The sequence below is a fragment of the Pelophylax lessonae genome, assembly GCF_965119305.1.
Source record: "Pelophylax lessonae genome assembly, chromosome: 1".
NCBI lineage: Eukaryota > Metazoa > Chordata > Amphibia > Anura > Ranidae > Pelophylax > Pelophylax lessonae.
The window spans coordinates 77,246,477-77,268,710 of NC_138768.1; the positions used below are offsets into that span (position 1 = coordinate 77,246,477).

General features: G+C 44.0%; 1 protein-coding gene across 1 annotated transcript in view; it reads right to left on the bottom strand.

Moving 5' to 3' along the window:
- Nucleotides 1–1,932: 1,932 nt before the first annotated feature.
- The window catches only part of LOC309558312 (UDP-glucuronosyltransferase 3A1-like), a gene marked incomplete at both ends in the record, with an annotated part of 36,187 nt that continues 15,885 nt past the window's right edge, over nt 1,933–22,234 (bottom strand). Inside the window, 5 exons of the mRNA XM_082261367.1 lie at nt 1,933–2,209; nt 3,162–3,381; nt 6,786–7,017; nt 8,809–9,343; nt 16,105–16,219. Coding sequence (XP_082117493.1) covers nt 1,933–2,209; nt 3,162–3,381; nt 6,786–7,017; nt 8,809–9,343; nt 16,105–16,219 — 1,379 coding nt within the window. The remainder of the gene's footprint in view (nt 2,210–3,161; nt 3,382–6,785; nt 7,018–8,808; nt 9,344–16,104; nt 16,220–22,234) is intronic.

Below are 22,234 nucleotides of genomic sequence, written 5' to 3' on the forward strand. Positions count from 1 at the left end.
GATAATACTGCACTGTTGAATTGTTTAGAAACTGTACTTCCCAGCAAGCCTTGGGCTCCTGAGGAGGACCATAAAGGGATCTGCTGAACAGGCACACATTCTCCTGCTTCCTGGGATCCATCATGTGCACATCAGTCTGTTGAACAGAGAGATAGAGATAGCAGACTGTGGTCTACTGCACACCGCCCATCTGTATACAGACTCAGCCCTGGCAGGATGGATGTTCATCGCTGCATCGCAGACATTGCTGCAGCATCGCTGATCGGGTGGAGTCGGCGGGACTCGCTGAGACAGCAGAGCACAGCCATCTCGGGGCTACATAGTGTGGGATTGCCATTGCCTGTTCTTGCAGGACTCTCGTTGCTGAACATCAGGAATTGGTGAGAGGGCACCTGCCCAGAGTTTAGACACCAGTCACTACAGTTCTTTGATACACTGAACAGAGACACTTCTCAGTTGGATCAGTTACAGGATGTTTTGCAAATAAGAATCAGCTGTTCTGACTGGTTTGTCACACATTGTGCCACATTGGGAAACCTATGTTCATGAGCTCCAGCTGTCGGTGAAGATCTTAGCAAGGCCTTGCATGTAGAACCTTACACGTTACTGGTATTTAGATTACCTAATTTCTGATTAGTATACAAGTATTATAGGCCGGCCCGGGGTTCCCCTTTACTAAAAGTGTTTCTTATAGCAATTTGTAGCTTCCTGAGAGATTAATTCACCTACTGCAAGACACTGTGTATATTTGATGTATTTATTTGCTATTCTAAATGCTTATTCACTGTTCTTTAGTGGTATTTCAACTGAGCCTGGCTGTTTATCCAGGGCCTAGTTGAATAATACTCTTTCCAAGTCTATTCCTTGAGTAAAGTTGAACTAAGAAGTTAAAAATCTATTTGCATTGTGTCAGTGTGTCATTTAAAGGTATACACCCACATATTACCAGGTGTGACAGTGGTGTTCTTTGGGGTTGGGACATAGAGTGAGGTATCAACATAACTCAAGCGGCTCCTGAGGGGGTAGCGCTACACTACACTACTCGCATTGCTGATCTTTGCTTCCTGGGAGGCGGGGCGATATGTGGGGGGAGGTGCAAACCAACTACTTAACACCTTGCTAATGCAATGGTGGTTCAGTAGCATTTTTTGGCTCTGAGGAAGAGGGTTCTCCCTCGAAGCGCATCAGCATAGCCAGACATTTGCAGACACCAGCACTTCATCAAGCGCAGGAGTACCCTGGCTATCTTGGAGACGGTCGGTTCCATTGTGTTTACATGTGTGCAATCATCATTCGTTTGTGAGTACAATGTATATTGTTTTCGGATTTTAATAGACCTTTTAAGTGGTAATGCATGAGGTCGGTGCATCCCTCTCTTGTTGTTGTTAAAACCACCATGGTATAACTTACAGGTATACCTAGAGACAAATCATGGTATAACCTAAAGGAGGATAAAGAACAAGGATAGTATGAATAATGCTGTCCTAAAATCTAATAGTGACCATACACAGTTCAAGACCCTTGAATGATTGATGTACAATTTGACCCAACCATCAAATTCTGTATCGATTGTACTAATCAAAAATGGTATGTACTAGCAATGAGCAACAGATAATAATGATTTTGATTGACAGAAGTCAATCAGTTGTGGAAAAAATTTGATTATACAGGGTCATTGGGTTGATCAAAATCATCACTGCTTGGCTATGCCATTTTTGTCTCGCTCAAACGATGTCCAAATAGATAATTTTGCCAATTCAGATATCAATCATTCACTTGTATTGCACCTTGTATGGCCACCATATGTCTTTAGATTACAGCAATGTCCCTGAGGTTAGCGATCAGCAGTTGCAAAATTTCACAGATACTTGAAATATCTATATTATGAGCACCATAAAATAAAATTAGATTCTGATACAATGCTGAGTTCCTTTAGTTCCTCTTTAGTTTTCGTGGAGAACAGAATTTTCTTATGAGAGTTCTGAATACTGTTACAATGAGGTAGATGGCCACAGTGAGAACAACAAAGAGGAATAGAATGACATCCAGCAGCCAATATTGATACCAGGGCAGTTTATAAGAATAGGGATGAAGATGACCGCCTCCACCCGATTGGATGATGTGCTCCACCCATCTCAGTAATTGCTGGTCTGGAGGAAAGGGCTGTGACCTCCTAATTTCTTGCAGCTTCATTGCGGATGTTTTGTAGCTGTGAACACATAATAAAATACAATCAGGGTCAAGGACAAAGATTTAACAACTTGTTGTCTAAAGTGATTTTACATCAGAACTTGGCAATGTTTGCTTGAACCGATGTAAGTGTAGTACATTCCACCGCGCTGGCAGCAGAGGAGTGACTGCATGGATGGGCATTTTACACGGTCTCTGTTACTCTCCCCCCACCTGTGTAAGTACCATCCATTGTGCTGATTTATTAAAAAATTAAATAAACTTAGGTTTAAGACTCTGTATAGTGCCTCTTTATATGTGCATGACCTATCTGTCCCTCTCATAGTATACTCAGTTAAAATCTAGCCCATTCAGAACATGTCTGTACAGTAGAACTCAGAGTGGGGTAGGGTGCTTCTCCTTTTACTGTCCAGTCACAAGTTGTGGGTGGGAAGGAGACCTGTAAATGAAAGTGAAAGTGCAATAGAGAAAGATTAGGTCTCCATTGCTACATAGGACTGTGGGGCAGAACTGGGGTAAAGCTGTGTAAATCTCAGGACCTGATGGATGGAAACAGAAAATCCTCTGGCATGTAAAACAGCTTTCATCCATGTATTTTATCAGTATATTGAGCCATTTCTCTGAAGCTTGTCTTTGCTTTTTGTTTGCTGACTACAAAATGCTTTAGAACAGTGTAGAAGATTATCAGTTGACAGTAATGGGAAGTAGGAGGTGTAATGTTATGAAGAACTCATCATTGTCGCATAGGGAGCTCCCCTAAGTAGAGATAAATGAATTGGGGGTGGGGGGTGGGGGGCACTTGGATGCGTATTGTGTTCTACCTGTTTGGGTTAAAACTGTTGCATTTTGTTGTGTTTTAGTAAGAGATGTACACAGCACAATCTGTGTCAGTTAGAGTTATCAAACCTCACAGATATTCGATGCATGTTATCCGATTCAAACCTCACAGATGTTACTTTGCCAACAATTACCTTTTATTTTCTATGATGTATTGAATAGTGCTTGCAAAGTTGTCTGCCTTTAGTTGGCCAGGTAGAATATAAGTTCCCATTTGTTTGGCTTTTACTCTGACCATATTTTCTTTCTGGTCCCCAAGAAGTGGAATGCCAAGAACAGGAACTCCATGATAGACAGCTTCCATCAAACTGTTCATTCCACCATGTGTCACAAAAAGACGCAGTTTGGGGTGTCCTAAAATTGGCAAAGGCAATAAAATAAATCAGTCGAAGACAGACGAGGCAAGGGTAAGTGGCTGGGAGGGGAGACCTGGGGTAGGGAAGAGAGGAGGAGAAGAGAGGGGAGAGGGAGAAGATGAGAGGTAAGGGAAGTAGGGAGGAGTAGGGGGGTTATAGTGAGGGAGGAGAAGAGAAGCAAGGGTTATGCAGGCCATAGATGGTGAGTCATTTTATATGTTTTAGCCAGCAGACTTAACGGAAAAAAAAAAAAACGAAATAACAGATTGTTCCGTACACTTGTAAGCATATGTAGCCTATTTGTTATAGATTTTGCAACATTCTCCTTCTACAGAAGTCAATCAAAGGATTGACTTCTTCGAACAGCGACAGCTGCACATGCGCACACTGATTGAAATTCAGGTGGTCCCTGCTGAACTGTCTGAATTTCGATCCGTTCATGGCCAACTTATCGTAAACAGGGCTGTAGAATGTAGAGGTAGGCGGGGGTAAGGTAATGCCCCATACACATGGGCTGAATGTCATCGCCCGTTACAAAAAAAACGTCCGACATTCAGCCCGTGTATGTATGCCACCGTCGGACATTCAGCCAGCTTCTGTCGGATGAGCCAATGGCAGAGAGCGCTGATCGGAGAGTTCTGGCGCCGGGGGGGGGGGGGGGGGGTTAGAACCGGGGAACGTCCCCCAGTCAGAACACAATAGCTCATCAGGGGAGATCGCTGTACTAACTTTGCATAGCTGGGTTCAGCGGAAGAAAAAAAAACTTAGTGTGTACCCAGCTTAAGAGAGAAGAGTAGAGAGTGAAGGAATGGGAAGGAGAGGGGAGTGAAAGGTGAGAGGGAGGAGAGAATAAGGGAAGGGAGAAAAGAGAAAAAAAGGAGAGGTGAAGGTGATAGGGAGAAGAGGGGAAGCAGAAGCTAGGATGGTGTATAAACTACGTACTGTATAACTGGTTTTAATATCCATGACCACAGAGAGCCACTGATAATATACCTAAATGATCAGGCCCAAATCACATCAATGCCTGTTGAAAATTCATTGTTATGTTGTTCAGTAAGCAATAATGCTATACAGTAGATGAGCTCTTTTAAAACCAAAGTTCTGTGAAACCCTAGGGTTCCTCAACGGTTTGCTCATGGATCATTTAGCACTGAGGAGTGGTGGTCTGATCTCTTGTCTGATGGTGCCTGCATAGTTCTGGCACTAAGGTCACTAGGCAAAGCCAGTAGCTTGGGACCAGCACAACCTTTCTTTTCATCTCTCAAAGGCATGTCTGCCTTTTTGGGGGGCTTCCACGACTAACCACTGATGTACAGGGTCTCTTTTCTTACTCCCCATAAATGTGAGGGAATATTTAATTACTGATCACTGATGTTAAGGATGCAGTACAATGATCAGTGCCAGTCATTAAAGCAGATCTTCAACATAACATTATTGGCACTTTTTTTTTTGGGAGGGGGGGGGGGGCAGGTGCAGGTACCAAGTTTTGGGAGGTACCCACTCCAACTTCAGCTGGAATCGCCTGGGCATTTTCCACCCAAACAGGTAGATCACAAGGCACAGAGTAACTTGTGCATGCATAGTGAGAATCTGGCTGTGGAGCGGCACAACTTCCCACAGTAAACATGCCAGCATCTGGGACCCGAAGATCAGTGAAGAACCAGCCAAGGTGAGGACAGTACTGGATCCCTGGAAAGGTAAGTGTCCTTTTATTAAAAGTCAGTATTTACAGTATTTGTAGCTGTTGACTTTTAGTTTTTTCTAGTGAATGAAGAACCTCTGTGTCCTTTCTAAAACCATTTTCGCAGTGGCAGGGTCTTGCCCTGTCACACCATATTTGATACATGTACATCCTTTGATACCAGTCAGGGCCGGTGTGACCATAGGCGGCTTAACCACTTAAGCCCCGGAAGATTTTACCCCCTTCCTGACCAGGGGGTTTTTTGCGATTTTTTACTGCGTGACTTTAACGGACAATTGCGCGGTCGTGCGACACTGTACCTAAACAAATTGGACGTCCTTTTTTTCCCACAAACAGAGCTTTCTTTTGGTGGTATTTGATCACCTGTGCGATTTTTACTTTTTGCGCTATAAACAAAAAAAGAGCGTAAATTTTGCAAAAATAACAATATTTTTCACATTTTTTTATATGAAATTCCCCCCCCTAAAAAATGTAAAAATCAAAATTTTTTAACATTTTTGGCCAATTTGTTTTCTGCTACATATGTTTGGTACAAAAAATTGCAAAAAGTGTATTTTGATTGGTTTGCGCAAAAGTTATTGCGTTTACTAACTAAGGGAAAGATTTCGGTCATTTTTGGTGTTTTTTTTTTAACGCGTAATGGCGGCGATCTGCAATTTTTTTTTTGCGGTACTCCGACATTGCAGCGGACAGATCGGACCCTTGACTGACATTTTTGACACTTTTGGGGTTAGCAGTGACATTACTACAGTAATCAGTGCTATACATATGCACTGTTACTGCAAAATGACACTGGCAGGGAAGGGGTTAACTTTATTGGGGAGGGAGGGTTAAGTGTGTCGCTAGGGGCATGCTTTTTACTGTGATTGGCTGTGGCTACTAGTGTAGGAACAGTGATCAACGGTCCTACATAGTAGAACCGTATGATCACTGTTTCTACACAGGGGAGAATGACAGGTGGCTTGTTTACATCAGCCGCCTGACTTTCTCCCTCTGCACCGACGATCGGCGAGTGACCGGCGGACATCGGGTCCGCCGGTCACACGCACTGACTTCCCTATGAACGAGCCGCGGCGGGGGCGCGCCTCCGCGAGCGCGTGCTCGCCCGCTAGTGGCTCACATGGAAGTGACAGGCAAGCGACGTAGATCTACGTCACTTTGCCTGGCCGGGGCTGACCGCTGCAGTAAATAGTCGTGCGGCGGTCGGCAACCGGTTAAGTGCCAGGATAAGGGAGGGGAGGGCTGCAAAATTTGAATCCCCAGCCACTTGCTGGGGATTTGGATTTTTACATTGCTGCAGTCGTGTTTTTTTTTTTTTTTACACACACACTATAGCAGCCAGGAGTGTACTTTAGTAAAGCCGACTGTTGGGTTTTCATGTGGAGGTGATCATTTCCACCAACACTAAGATGTGCTGATACCATTGTTTTCAAATCTCTGGGCGATTATAACAATGTATAGAATATAAATGACTATAAACTTGGAACAACACTAATAAATAAACACTTTTCCGTTTATAGAGTGTGATTTTAAAGGGCCTATATTCGCTTGTCAAAACGAACCCCCAAATATGGTAAAGTGAAGGAGGTAAATGAAACACAGATCAATTTAGCAGTCATTTACACAAAAATCAAGATGGTACAGTAAATACCAATAAAATTAATGATCAATTCCTGCATAAATAATAGTAGATTTTTTACCCAATAAATCATTCTGTGACACCCAGTCCATAATTTTAACGTTGGGAGCAATTTCCACCTCTTGCGGCCATTTTGACCTCTGATAACCCCAGATCACCTTCTGCTCAATCTTAGCAAATCCACCGTTCATCTCCTTAATAAATTCCACTAGAGGGAGTGAGGACAACATCGATCCCAGAGTCACTACAATGAAACCAGCATCCCCAGACTCAGATATAAAGTCTTCCAGTTCCTGTATATAATGAAAATACATTTTATTTGCCAGAATTGAATTGTCTGTCTGGATTTTTATCCATGATCCTCTGACACATTGCCTGCCTGGGGCTGTGTACGGTTCATGTAAGCTGACTTTTGACTTGCTCAAAAATGTAACCCAAGCTGTGCATTAAAGTATATGTAGGGAAGCCTTAAAGCCCCAGTCAGGTTTTTGGTGTCTGTGACCTGACGAGTATTCCTTTTTTTATGTCCTGGAGATGCAACAGCAAATGTTAGGATATCTCGCAAAAGTGAGGGGACTTCTTGTTGTAGGCATTTATCAGCAAAACATTTAATCCCATTACATGATTTACCCTTACTTCTTATTCTGGTGACATTTTGGATTTCCCAAATTTTAGCTTTCCCTTTCCGTCTTAGGGTCCATGTACACGGGACGTTGTTAAAAGTCCCTTTGAATGCTGGAATTTTTAGGACGTTTGAAACGTCCGTTCGGTCGCGTTTGTACCCGCGTTTAGCGGGCGTTTAGCGGGCGTTTGCGTTTAGAACCGTTCCTAGAGGTCAAAAAAATTATTCCCCTTTAAAATGGAAAAACGCGAACGCCAAACGCGGGTCATCGCGTTCGGTCGCGTTCGGACGCGTTTTTGAGTTTGAAATGCCGGGAAACACACGTTCGAATGCAAATAATTGCGTTCTAAAAACAGTCCCTGAACGCAACTGCCCGCAAAAGACCGCAAACGACCTGGTGTACATGGACAGATAAGATAAAATGTAGATGGGTTCAGGGGCTTCTAAAAAAAACGCCCAACTGCTCCTAAACGGCCATTTCCAGCGACCCGTGTACATGGAGCCTTAAAGTCAATGATCAAGAGGACAAATGCAAAGGGTAAATCTGCCCAGTGGGGAATACAGATAGCAACAAAAACATAACGAGTCTAATACTTCCCCACTCTATCCAAAACTAAAAAAAAAAAAAAAAAAAAGTGTTGTCCGCACATGATGCTTGGAGATTGACTGTAGGCAGGGCCGCTGATAGGGGGGGACCACCAGCCCTCTTGTAGGGGGCCCGAGCACACAGGGGGGCCCACACAGAGAGGGGGATTAGTGATGGACAACAAATACAGAAATCTTCCTCCAGCACCTGAATCTGATCTGTCCCTCTCCCTGCTATCAGCTTTTATCTGTTGAGAAAGAGACAGTCGTCCCTCACTAATCCCCCTCCCTTGTGTGGGCCCCCCTCCCAGCACTTATCTCTGCTCAGGAGTTTATTTGTAAATTGTAACTTTGTTTCTCTCTCTCTGTCTCTCTGATCACTGAGCTCCAACTGCCCAGCCTGTATATTTTTCTCATCTCATCTTCTTTTTTATTTAACATAGTTTTTTTTTGTAGATTTAGCAGGAATTATGCGAGTTATGTTATATTTGTGTCTGCTAATAGTGATTTTGTTGTAATTTAAGCTAAATATATCTTTAATATTTTCTTGGGGGGGCCCTGCCAGGTAGTCTGTACGGGGCCCCGCGATTTCTAACAGCAGCCCTGACTGTAGGATTTGAAGAAAAAAACACTTTTTCTCTAGTAAAGTATACAGTTTATTGCTGTCTGTATCTTTCTATTCTATTGACCCCTGTTTCCTTTATTTCTAGTCCCAAATGATAAATATTCCCAGTGTGGGTCACAGAGAGCAGCAAAAAAAAAAAAAACCTTACAGACCCTCCATCACTCTCTCCAAACTATTAACAATAAAAGCTTTGACTTCAGTTGGACGTTAATATTTTTTAGCTTGTTTTAGAGGTCATTCAGCCATACTCACTTGTGATAATGGTTTTACAGGTTTGGCCAATAATCCCCCAATGTACTGAACGTGAGGCAGGAGTGGACGAGGAAATTCAAGGGTGAAATCTACATTGTACAGCCAGAGCTCAGCCTTCAAGTGAAGATCAGGTATATTTGGTCTAGATTCAGCAGGAAAATGTTCTTTGATTACACCATCAAACAGGGAGTCCATTTTTTTCAGGACTACTAATGAAACAAAAAAAGCCAATGTGTTCTTCAAACGGCCAAAGAAATCCATCTGGTCGGTGAGCTGTGTCTGAAACAGCGGACTATAGGACAGAGGACTCGGCATTCCTACACGATGGGCATTGGCCATTATTGTAGGAAAGAAAGCAATGAATGGGAGTCCCAGCTTCTCTGAAACCAGCAAAGCACAGGGGTTAAAGGCGTCCACTACCGCAATATCATAATGTTCCTCCTTTAAGAAGTTCATGATTTCTGACTGGTGTAATGTCATGTTGCACTGAAGGGACAGCTCCCTCATAAGTTTCAGGACCGTCCCCATGTTAGTTCTGAAAGGAAAATGGGACAATCATCAGTTTATGTAATGGAAAATAAGAGCTTGCTATGGTTGAGTTTTACTTCTGAAAATGCTGTTTTCAGTCAACATAACAAATGGATAATCCCCATATTTTTCTCATAACAGGTGCAACTCAATATAGCTTTTCATTTTGCAACTGTATTTGGTATACGTACTGATTAATAGATCAGTCCACACAACACGGATGTAAATAAATAGTGCAATCACCTATTGGGGTATCTTACATTTCTTGGGTACCCCCATGAAGAGATTTTTTTGCTTGAGTTAGAGGAGGACTGTGTTTTGGGGCAGCAAACCAATAGCCTCCCGGAATAGTATTTATAAGATATGCTGCGCTGGTGGCCCTAAGTTGAGTTATTTGACCATTAAGAGCAGGACCCACAGTCCGTGACACACAATTTATAGCTACCTGCCCCCCATTTAGACTTGCAATCATAGAGCCTTGAAGGTAAAGATTTGAATCTAGTTATATAGTAAAGGCAATTTATTTTCTATAACAGAAAATAAATTCCACAAAAGTGAAAAAAAAACAGTGAAAAAAAACTTAAAGCGATAAAAATACCCCCGGGAAGGTCAGGGCTAGTGCATTTCAGCAATGATGGCCTCTGAACTGTCCCCGGGTTCACTTACCTTTTAGAAGAAATGCTTACCTTGAAAATGTCTTGTCCAGCGCTGTCATCTCAGGTGTGGGCAGCTGAAGCCAGAGCGTCCTCTTCGGTGTCCTGTTCAGTGACGTCGGAGTCCCAGAATGCCCTGCACCGGCCTGCTCGTCACTTCCGTTGCAGGCGCGTCATCCCTGCACAGCTTCTGGGCATTGCCAGAAGCTGTTTAGCAGGGAATGATGCACCTGCACCAGAAGTGATGAGCAGGGCTGGTGCAGGCGCATTGACTCCTGGGAGCGATGACGTTCGGCTCCTAAGAGTCAATGCAAACAGGAAGTCACGGCGTGGGCCAAGGTCACAGAGGGAGGAAATGGAAGGAAGGTAAGTATATTTTCTTCAAAAACAAGGTAAGTAAAGCAAAAAAAAAAAAATAGTGATTATCCAATTCTTTTTCAGGTTACTTAGAGCAAGCGGATGTCATTTTTCGTTTTGAGGCTGGAATTCCACAAAAGTGGAAAAAACACAGTGAAAAAAAAATTAGTTGCACACAGTCCATATATGTAATATATCCATATGGAAACAGTTCTATTTAAGAAAATCCAACAGTGAATATGATTATGAAGCTGATCTTCCAAACCAGCTTGTCTGCCAGCAAGCGAAGTGGGAAAACACCTCCACCACACAAGTATGCTCTAATTCATGCACCTTACTGGAATGTTTGACCACCTATAACGGATGGTGTTTTTCCATTTCGCTTGCTGGTAAAAAAGCTGGTTTGGAAGATCTACTATTCACTGTTGGATTTTCTTACATAGAACTGTTTCCATATGGATACAGTATTACATATATGGACTGTGTGCAACTAATTTTTTTTTTTTCACTTTGTTTTTTCCACTTTTGTGGAATTTATCATATTTATCTTTTCCGTTTTAGAAATAACCTTTACCATATAACTGGATTCACATATTTACTTTTAAGCGCTACAATTCTTTATAAATTTGCGGGACTGCAACATTGCGGTGGACGAATCGGACACCTAACTGACATTTTTGACACTTTTGGGGGTACCAGTGACATTACTACAGTAATCAGTGATCAGTGATAAAAATATGCACTGTTACTGTAATAATGTCATTGGCAGGGAAGGGGTTAATCCTATTGGTGATCAAGGGGTTAAATGTAAGCCTAGGGGAGTGATTCTAACTGTGGGGGGTTGGGCTTTTGAAATGATCATAGAGACATGCGATCCTATATAGCAGGATTGCATGATCTCTATGATCATTGCAGGGAGAAGGACGGACGGCTGTGTTTACATCAGCCGCCCGCCCTTCTCTGTCAGCGGGGAGAGATCGCCGGTGTCAGGCTGCAATCAGAGCCACCTGACACCCGCACTGGCTTCCCCGCTGACGATCGGGGGCGGGAGCGCACCGCCCTTGGCGTGCACTGGCCCCCTGGTGGCCTCCCAGGCAGATGACACCTATTAACGTGATTTTGCCTGGGAGAGCCACACTGCCGACGTAGATAGGCAGTGCAGCGATGGCAAGTGGTTAACGGAGGTTGCAGAAGGAGCTGCTAGAACAGGCAAGAGTAGAGAGGAAAAGTTAAAACACATAGGTGGACAGTTGTAAATTTCGGCAATGAGTCCTCTCTGTTCGAGTATCCAATATATATATATATATATATATATATATATATATATATATATATATATATATATATACTGTATATATATATATATATATATATAAAATCTCACACAAAAGTGAGTACACCCCTCACATTTTTGAGAATATTTTATTATATCTTTTCATGTGAAACACTGAAGAAATTACAAAAAATAGGAAAATAGACGTATAAGTGCTGCCAGCATTGCTGCAGAGGTTGAAGGGGTGGGGGATCAGCCTGTCAGTGCTCAGACCATACTCTGCACACTGCATCAAATTGGTCTGCATGGCTGTGGTCCCAGAAGGAAGCCTCTTCTAAAGATGATGCACAAGAAAGCCCGCAAACCGTTTGCTGAAGACAAGCAGACTAAGGATATGGATTACTGAAACCATGTCCTGTGGTCTGATGAGACCAAGATAAACCTATTTGGTTCAGATGGTGTCAAGCGTGTGTGGTGGCACCCAGGTAAGGAGTACAAATACAAGTGTGTTTTGCCTACAGTCAAGCATGGTGGTGGAAGTGTCATGGTCTGGGGCTGCATGAGTGCTGCCGACACTGGGGAGCTACAGTTCATTGAGGGAACCATGAATGCCAAGATGTACTGTGACATACTGAAGCAGAGAATGATCCCCTCCCTTTAGAGGCTGGGCTGCAGGGCAGTATTCCAACATGATAATGACCCCAAACACACCTCCAAGAGGACCGCTGCCTTGCTAAAGAAGCTGAGGGTAAAGGTGATGGACTGGCCAAGCATGTCTCCAGACCTAAACCCTATTGAGCATCTGTGGGGCATCCTCAGATGAAAGGTGGAGGAGCGCAAGGTCTCTAACATCCACCAGCTCCATGATGTCGTCATGGAGGAGTAAAAGAGGACTCCTGGTGGCAACCTGTGAAGCTCTGGTCCACTCCATGTCCAAGAAGGTTTAGGCAGTGCTCAAAAATAATGGTGGCCCCACAAAATATTGACACTTTGGGCCCAATTTGGGCATTTTAACTTAGGAGTGTACTTACTTATTTTGAGGGGACAGCAAATTTACACTGATATACAAGCTGTACACTCACTACTTTACATTGTAGCAAAGTGTCATTTCTTTCATGTGTTGTCACATGAAAAGATATAATAAAATATTTACAAAAATGTAAGGGGTGTACGCACTTTTGTGATATACTGTGTGTGTACTGTATGTGTATATATATATATATATATGTATATATGTCCTCAGCCACTGGTGGGCGTTCAGAGGTGTCAGGGAGGTGAGTGGAAAAAAAACAAGTATGAATAAAAGGAGCACCAGACCAGGTAGTAAAAGAGTCCAAATTGATTTATTGTCTTGTACTCAAGAAACAACCAATGCTTTTCAGGGGCCATAAAACACTCCCGATCATTACTGCCATTCACACAGATACTGCTGGCTAGTAACTTTTTCTGATCCACCAAGTAACTTCCTTACATAGATTTACACAGGAAAGCCCTATTTTGAGTCCAACTAAGTTTCTGATGGGGGTGGGTGCTTTCTGGTCACCGGATTACATTAGCTGTTAGCTTTATGCAAACCAATAAATCATTTTGGACTCTTTTATTCTTTGTTCTAGAGCTCCTACTATTGGTACTTGTTTTTTTTTCTAGAAACCTGCTAGGCAGCCACTTGAGAGTAGACTTCTCTGTTGCAAGCAGCCTAACCTAAGTCAGTGAGCTCTGCGAATGTTAATTTTTTCTTCTCACTAACTTACTGTGTATAAACTAAGATTAAAGTCCCAGTGCTTTTTGGATGCTTTTTTCTTTGGGTCGGGCTTTGTAATTGGCAGCCTAGTAAGTCGTCAATTACAGCCAATAGCAATAGGTGCCAGCATGCACATCACATACCCTACTGGACACGCACGCTGGGGGTTGCCAACACCTGCTATAAATAGTTACTTTTTCCAGGACCTCTGCCTTCCTAAAGGACTTCCTAAAGCTGAAAACATTCCAAGCATGTTAAAATCCTCTTACTGTTGGCTGACTCATTACCTCTGGTGGAAATCCGTTCCAAGCTTCATCTACTCTTTTGATAAAATAACCTCTCTTTTCTGTTGCTTTGGATCTTGGTTTTATATTGGAAATAGCACCCTCCTAAACCATATTCACACCCCTAAAGAGAACATTTTTTAAAAAGCATGTTTTGTACTTCCAAATGCATGCACATTTTCCCATGTTTAACACATTGCAAGTACAGAAAAATAACTAATCTCCCCAGTCAACGAATCTCCTGCTCCCCACTGATTAGATAGCTTTAACTCTGACTTAGAAGGAAATATGTCAGAACTCTGCAAAGAGACCACTGCTTACACACAGTGTTCTGCCACCCCAGTTTTAAGTATTGAAAGTGTGATCTTTTTAACTGCAGCAGTTGTAGCAAGTGAGTATTAACTTAAAATCTTAGAAAAAGGATGACACATTAAAGATCATTAACACAAATCCGTGCAGATTTTGAAAACAGTGAACATCCTGATAAGTCAAAAGATCCTATTATGAACCACTCCTGCAATACACATATGGATGGAATGGTGACTGGGACATAATGCAGGAAGGGTGGAGAGAAAAACTAGACTATCCAGGGAAGTAGGGCCAAAATACTAAGAGGCAAAATAAAACAACAAACAGCAATTCACAATGCATGTGCAGGCAGGGGTTACTTTGTTGCCCCTTTAAAAGGTGTTGCTTCTATAAAATCTTTCCAAGAATGAGTTTCAGTTCATTTACTTCTGACAGGATCATACTGTATACAGTATATACCGTATATACCCTGGGTGGAGCTTAGTTCTAGGGAGTCCATCCTGGCTAGTGGGAAGAAAAGAGCCACAGAAGAGAGATGCCTTAAGAGATTTTCCTTTCTTTACAACCCCAGAGATGTGCACCCCTGCTAACAGGCACACTGGGGTACACAACTATCTGAGATGGAACTAGTAATTGACTGAGTTACTAATAACTGATGATTACAATGGAGGAGATGTGGTTAATGGACGTAACTCTGGTACACACAGGTGCTTTTTCTTCATTTAACCCAGCAGGATGAAATAAAAAAAACTGAGGCGTTCACTGTGCTAACTATGTGATGTTAGTACAGTGATCTCCCTGGTGAGCTATTGGGTTCTGACAGGGGGACTGTCCTCCCACCAGACTTCACTGGCCAATGGCTGTGAGAGCTAATCAGATGCAAGTCTGCTGCTGGTTTTCCAGCATGCCGACTCGACAGAAGCCGGGCATTAGGCAGGGTTCTGTCGGACAGGCTGCTGTAAAAATTTACTGAATTTTGGCCGGTTTCTGCTGATCCAGCTAATACCAGCGAATATTCAGCCCCTTTGTACCACCCTTTATATTGAGAACTGTGCCAATACTATAGAGTTGGACTGAGCCCATGGCTGTTCCTTGTGTCTGATGTGAAACACCTGAAAAGTAATCTTCCTCTGGTGAAGTGAAGTAGCTCACAGTTAAGCCATGCTAGACATGGCATGTCATGAAGTATGCACTTGGTGACGAGTGAACCGGGTGTACCCAATTCAGGGCCGGCCCTACCATGGGTCCCACTGGGTCCATTGGACCCAGGCAGCACATGGAGAGGGGCAGCAAATTGACTCCCAAGATTTTTTTTACAGCAGTTTTGTGTGTCATCAGTTTGCGGGGTGTTACGGGCGGCATTTTCACATCTCATACTGCTGCCCATAGTGCAAACTGATGAGTATGAGAAGGCAGAGTGTCTCCACCGGGGAACTTCCCTCACGTGATGGTGGTGTGCGCAATGACCTCAGACATCAGCGCACTCCATCTCACGCAGGGCAGGCTGTATCTTCTAGGGTGGAGGGCACTGCAGACACAGGGAGGGACAGGAGGAATGACAGACAGTGGGTGTTTGGTGGACTGGTCCGGTGGTGAGTTATAGAAGAAATATACATAATACTTACCAAAGGCTATATTTATATAAAATAATGGATGTGGGGGACTTTTGTTGGGCGTAATGTTTTTTTTTTGGGAGAGGGGAGGGCATCATTTCATTCTTGGACCCAGGCAGCACAACGTCTTGGGTCGGCCCTGACCCAATTGAATGCAAACCTGGTTGGACTAAGGGATGATGGTGGCTAGGGGAATTGGAAGCCTGTTCTGTAACCATGCTTCAGTCATCAGGCCCAATGCAGTGAGTATCCCCTGTCAGAGTGGCATGATGACCAGAAGTATTGTGAGAGTGTGATAATGGTGAATAACATATCACACCTTGTGTGAGGCACACCATACATGCAGATGCAAAGACGAGCATTCAGAGCTATGCCCTGAGTAAGGACTGAACAACAAGCCCCATTATTTTTGGCAAGTTCCCGGTGAGGAGCAATGCAAGGTGGGGACTCTGTCCTGTGGATGGGACACACACACACACACACACACGTGTAACATGGCACAAAGAGCAGGGGTCCTTCTCTACTGAATTCACCATACCTGCCCTGTAGAAACCCCTTCTGGATTCCTGTAAGCGTATCTCTAAATTCTTCAAGATATTTCTCATCAAAGGAATAAGTGGTCACTGGATATGGACTTGGCGGCCGCTTGTAACCTGAAAATAAATAAAAAAACAGAACACAGTTTTTTAGTATTTTGTATCTTAGCAACCATTTTCATAGTGGTTTCTGCAGCCAATACCACTGATATACCACTCCTCAGATTAGCTTGAATGATTGCAGTCCTGAAAAAACATTTCTCCTTTTATGTGATGCAAGCAAGAAAAAAAAAAAAAAAAAAAGCATTCAGCAACATTCCAATTGTTACATTTCATTTTTTTCAGCTGAAGAGGAATTTAAAAAATATAATACATAGCATCCATAAACAAATAACATTCAGTGTATAATTTTTCATAAAGTGAAAGGTGCTATTTAAATATCAATAAACCTATATTCAAAAAAGTGTGTGTGTGGTGTCCTTATCAAAACAAAATATCCATATAAGCCTTTCTCTGAAAAAATCCAAGAGATGCAATAAATCAAAAAGAAGATTTGCTGTGCAGAAATTACTCCTTGTTTATGGTGCTCCAAATACTCCAAACGTGAACCATTATCCTCTGCTTCCAACTACCACCAATATTGCTCGCTGAACACTCACCAAGTCTAGTTGCTGGTGTCTGCTAAGAAACCAGCAAAACTTGCATAACAGAAGCAGACTTCCAATGGATCCACGGGGAGCTGTCACAAAAGCCGCACTGCCTGGTCAGCTGAAAAGGGGGTACCACTGGTCCTCTTGTAATGGGCCCAGGGCTCATCAATTTAACAAGGGGGCCCGGATAGCTTTATGGTACATTATAATGTGCAGGCAATGCATGACCGGCTCCTAGAATATCCAGCAAAAACTAACATTTCCCTGGGCCCCATTATATCATCAGAGGGGCCCAGAAAGTAGGAACTATTCGTTAAATTTTGGCTCGTAGGCAGTCTGCGCCACATCTTTGAAGTTTAAATTTGAATTCCGGCTGGCAGGGGGATATGCGGGAGATGCCTGCCTGCCTCGTTCCCTCAGTAACTCATAAGGGCAGAGGGTGGGGCTGTAGCCATTGGTGTGAAAGGGATTATGGCAGCCAGGCACATTTTGCACAGCTAGGGATCGTCACCGGAACGGCGGCAGCAGCAGGCAGTGCTGACTTGTAGAGATCGCACACAAGCACTTTTACTGGTAAGGGTTCCCTTAGCCAGGTACACACAATGTACGGTTCACAGGGGTCCAAAATGTGCACTGACTTCCAGAGAACAAGTCGCATGACATGTGAAAATGAATGCTTTCCTATGAGAGCCATCTTAACAGTTTCGATATGTGTCGGTCTGACTTTTGAAAATGCTTCCTGCACTACTTTGGTTCCGGCATGGGCACGATTTCACCCCATTGATTTAAATGGAAGTTGGAATCATCATCTTAACTGATCCGACTTGTGGCATGCAGCTTGTGCTCTGAGGATCTTGAGGGGGAACCCAATGTTAAAATGTAAAAAAAATAGTGAATAGTGAAGTGTTGGTGTATATTACACGTCTGTGTCACCCCACTGATCCCATTTTTTTTTTTTTAATTGGTTGTTTTTTTTTTTTACTTTCCAATTTTTTTTTCTTTTGCAGCATCAGGTCGATCAAGTTCCCGCTGACTTCCCAAAGTTCATTGGTGTGGGCTTTTTTCAACACACGTGCAGCAGACCGCAGCGTTGCTGTTTGCAATTCTTGTCTGAAGCAGATCAAGCGTGGCCAGAACACCAGCTGCTTGGGCACCACATGCTTGACAAGACATATGATGACCTGCCATGCAGTCCGTTGGCAACAGCACCTGAAAGACCCAAATCATAATAAGATGCCGACTTCTCCTTGCTCACCTGGGATCTCTACCCCTACTATACTCAAGTCCTCTCAAAAACCCGCACTGAGAGGGATGATGGTATAGCAATGGGGGCCACAGGCAATGTTCCCTCTAATTTTTTACTGTGCTGAGCAAATAAAAAAATTTCTGAGCGCAAACCTTTAGACTGAGCAATTTCATCAAAAATCGTATATTGTCACAAAAAGTGCATGTTGCCATTAACTAATGGGCTATATAGTTTGATAGAATATTAGTAAATCGTATTAACTGTTCAACCAATTTTACAGTATAGTATACTATACTGTAAAATTGGTTGAACAGTTAATACGATTTACTAATATTCTATCAAACTATATAGCCCATTAGTTAATGGCAGCATGCACTTTTTGTGACAATATACGATTTTTGATGAAATTGCTCAGTCTACGATGGCTCTAAAAATTTGCATCTCAACCGCATCTAAAGTTGCAGCACTAGTAAGCTGAATTATGGCAAGAAAATCCTAAACATTATCCCCCGCATGCCAATGATGCAGCATATAGCACTCGTTTTGTCTAGGGGAGGATCTAAAACCTCTCCCTTTTACCTTTCTCCTTCTATCCTCTGCTTCCACCAGGAACTGCTGTGCAAGAGGGTACAGTAAGCTTTTTCAATCACATATCATCCCTGTGACAAATCAAATAATATCTTCTGCATCAGCTGGGGAGAATACAGCATTTAGGATTTTTTAGCTGCCCAGATTTAGGCTTTATCTTTTCCTTTTTTTAAAATACTAGCTCTCTGGCTGCTCTAATGATCCTCTTATTTCAGTACTCAATCACTTACCTGGAACATGTATGCACATAAGGACTTTTTTTCCTCTAACCTAACCGATCTGCATATTGTTACAGCTCAAAGTATTGGAGACAGAGGGACAGCATGACAGCCAGCAAACTAGAATTTTTAAAGTTCAATTATGACAGCCCCCAAAACATACGAAAGGCCTAACTTTTACCTTCCACTGTTTGCTCACCAGTCAGCACAAACAGGCAGATCCAGGTTTGCCTTTGCATAGCTAAATTTGAGAGGGGGCTGCAGAATACTGGATTAATCTCTAGTACAAAGCAAAAAAGCCACAACTGAGAACTGACCACACAAATAAGCAATACCAATAAATAAAACCCCAAGGCTTTGTGAAGCTCCTATCTGACAAATGTTGTTTGTGGGAAGGATACTGCTGTAACTTCTGGCACATTGATCGTGAGTGACTTGCTTATTACTTTATTTAGGCCTCCTGAGTCCTGACATCATTCCCCCCCAAATCAATGCAGAGATGCCAATTGCCAGCGTTCCCCCCGCGCACTTACCTCACGGTCGGACGGTCACGATCACTCTTGTCTCCGGCTTCCCGCGTCTCCGTCCTCCCGAGTCCCGGCGCCTCCTCTTTGGCCAATGGCATGAAGTTGGCCTTTCGGCCAATCAGGAAGCGGGAGGACCGGCTCCCTGATTGGCCAGGAGGAGGATCCGTGTGACAATAGCGAATTTTCATTCGCTATTGTCACACAATGGGCGTGCTCTCGGGGCGCACGCTCTGCTCCCGAGTCCCTGGCCGCCACGTCTGCGCGGTCTAACTAGGTGCTTGCGCGGGACCGTCATTTACACTGCGCATCCGCGCACGCGCGCACCTTAAAGGGAACATTGGCCACAGGTACTTGCACCCAATCTGCTAGCAGTACACCACCTGTTGATTTGACCAGGCAAATTTCGCTACCCCAGTTGCTGAACCGTAAAAAAAAAATTACTGTCTAAATGCTAGCTTGGCCAAATTTCTAGCACTACAACTTCATCTGTGAATGATGTGAACATTCATTTGTGAATTTGCGGAATATGCTGTACCCCAGTTGAAGTTTCCAAAAATAAATTTATTTTGACATAAGGCCATTCCAGCTCTGTACCATCATGTGGAAGGCAATGTTGTGGCTTCTTTGAACAGAGCGGTCAGCAGGAGAGTTTACATTACTGCTGACTCATGATCCAGCAGGCATGATCAGGGACGTTACATTTCCTTCAGAGTGCACTGGGTAACACTGCTGGCAGCTAGGAAGGATGCAGGACAGGGTCCAGTGATGGAGCTTGTTCTGCCACCATGCCTCCAAAACATTGGTGGTGATTCTGCCACATCTGTCTGCACCACCCTCTCCTCTTCTTCTTCCTCTATGGCCTCTACTGCTGAACTGTCCTGTTAACCAGCAGTCCTCTCTAAGCGTTCAAGGGGTTACGCAAGTAGTCAGGCTAAAAGATGTCATGCAGTGCTTCAGTTGGTCTGTCTAGGGGAAAGGAGCCACACTGGGGCAGAGATTATGTCAGCATTGCAGGGGCCGGCTCAGAGGTGGTCGATGCCATGGCAGGTTGAGCCAGGAATGGTTGTATACGACAATGGCACCAATCTTCTCTCTGCCCCCTGACCGGGACACTTGACACATGTTCCATGCTTGGCACATGTCCTGAATTTGGTGGTGCAGCATCTCTTAAACTGGTACCTGGGCTTACAAAATCTTCTAAAGGCAGGCCAGAAAAGTCTGTGGCCATTTCCAGCGGTTCTACAATGTCAGTGCTCGGCTGGCTGACATTCAATGGGAATTCAACTTGACCACCAAACGTCTCATTTGTGACATGCCCACCAGGTGGAACTCAAAAGTGGCAATGCTGCAGTGGCTGCACTCGCAGCAGAGAAGCATCAATGAGTACCAGTGGCGGCTGGTGCTCAAAATTTTTTTTTTTTGGGGGGGGGGGCATACAGGCAATAATAGGCAACGCGGCAAAAAATTGCATGACTTTGAGGTCACAAAAGTGTGAAAGGAGCCTTCAGTAATCAAAGTTTAGTGTGCCCCCTTCAATGCAGAGTTACTACAGCATGCCCCCTTCAATGCAAAGTTACTTCAGCGTGCCCCCATTTAATGCAGTGTTACTACAGCGTGCCCCCATTCAATGCAGAGTTACTACAGTGTGCCCCCATTCAATGCGGAGTTACCACAGCATGCCCCCATTCAATGCAGAGTTACCACAGCGTGCCCCCATTCAATGCAGAGTTACTACAGCATGCCCCCTTCAATGCAGAGTTACTACAGCGTGCCCCCTTCAATGCAGAGTTACTACAGCGTGCCCCCATTCAATGCAGAGTTACTACAGCATGCCCCCATTCAATGCAGAGTTACCATAGTGTGCCCCCATTCAATGCAGAGTTACCACAGCGTGCCCCCATTCAATGCGGAGTTACCACAGCATGCCCACATTCAATGCAAAGTTAATACAGCGTGCCCCCATTCAATGCAGAGTTAATACAGCATGCCCCCATTGAATGCAGAGTTAATACAGCGTGCCCCCATTTAATGCAGAGTTAATACAGCGTGCCCCCGTCCAATGCAGAGTTAATACAGTGTGCCCCAATTCAATGCAGAGTTAATACAGTGTGCCCCCATTCAATGCAGAGTTAATACAGCGTGCCCCCATTCAATGCAGAGTTAATCCAGCGTGCCCCCATTCAATGCAGAGTTAATACAGCGTGCCCCCATTCAATGCAGAGTTAATACAGCGTGCCCCTGGCCTCTGGCTGAAACACGAATGAAGTAGTCACTTACAGTACTGAAGACAGTCAGGCTGAGGCTAAAAGCAGACAGCTGGGGTCGGGAGTCGGGATGGGAACGCTTTGGCTCTGGATCCTCTCTCGTCGTCTGAGCCAGCTCAGGCGGGAAGAAGAAGGAGACGGTGACGCCCAAGAACCGCCCACTGCCACCGGACCAATCACAGGACGGCGTGCAAGAGGTGGGAGTGTTTGTTTTGTTCTGCGCCCGTGCACATTCTAAAGACCGCCAATAAGCTTCAGGAAACAAAGCACATGAGGACAAAAACCCCAACCCCTCCATAGCAGCAGCATTGGCCGGCGCCCCACTGCAATTAAAGGAACACCTTTTTTTTTTATTTCTGCTTTGGGGGCAAGGACAGACTCAGGAGAGCTTGGCTTATTTTTGCCATGCCAGTGGCTGCAGATAAAGGATGCATGCACTGTCCTGTCACCAATTAAGGAGGCCACAAGGATGGTGAGCTGCGACGATGCATGCATCAGTGACACTGTCTCTCTAGTCTTCCTGCTGGAGCACATGCTTCGTGGAATCATGGATAGGGCATTTGAGGCAGAAGGAAAAGGAGGACTTCCTTTCCTCATAAGACCCTATTTACACAGATACCATTCCTGCGGGGCCAAAAA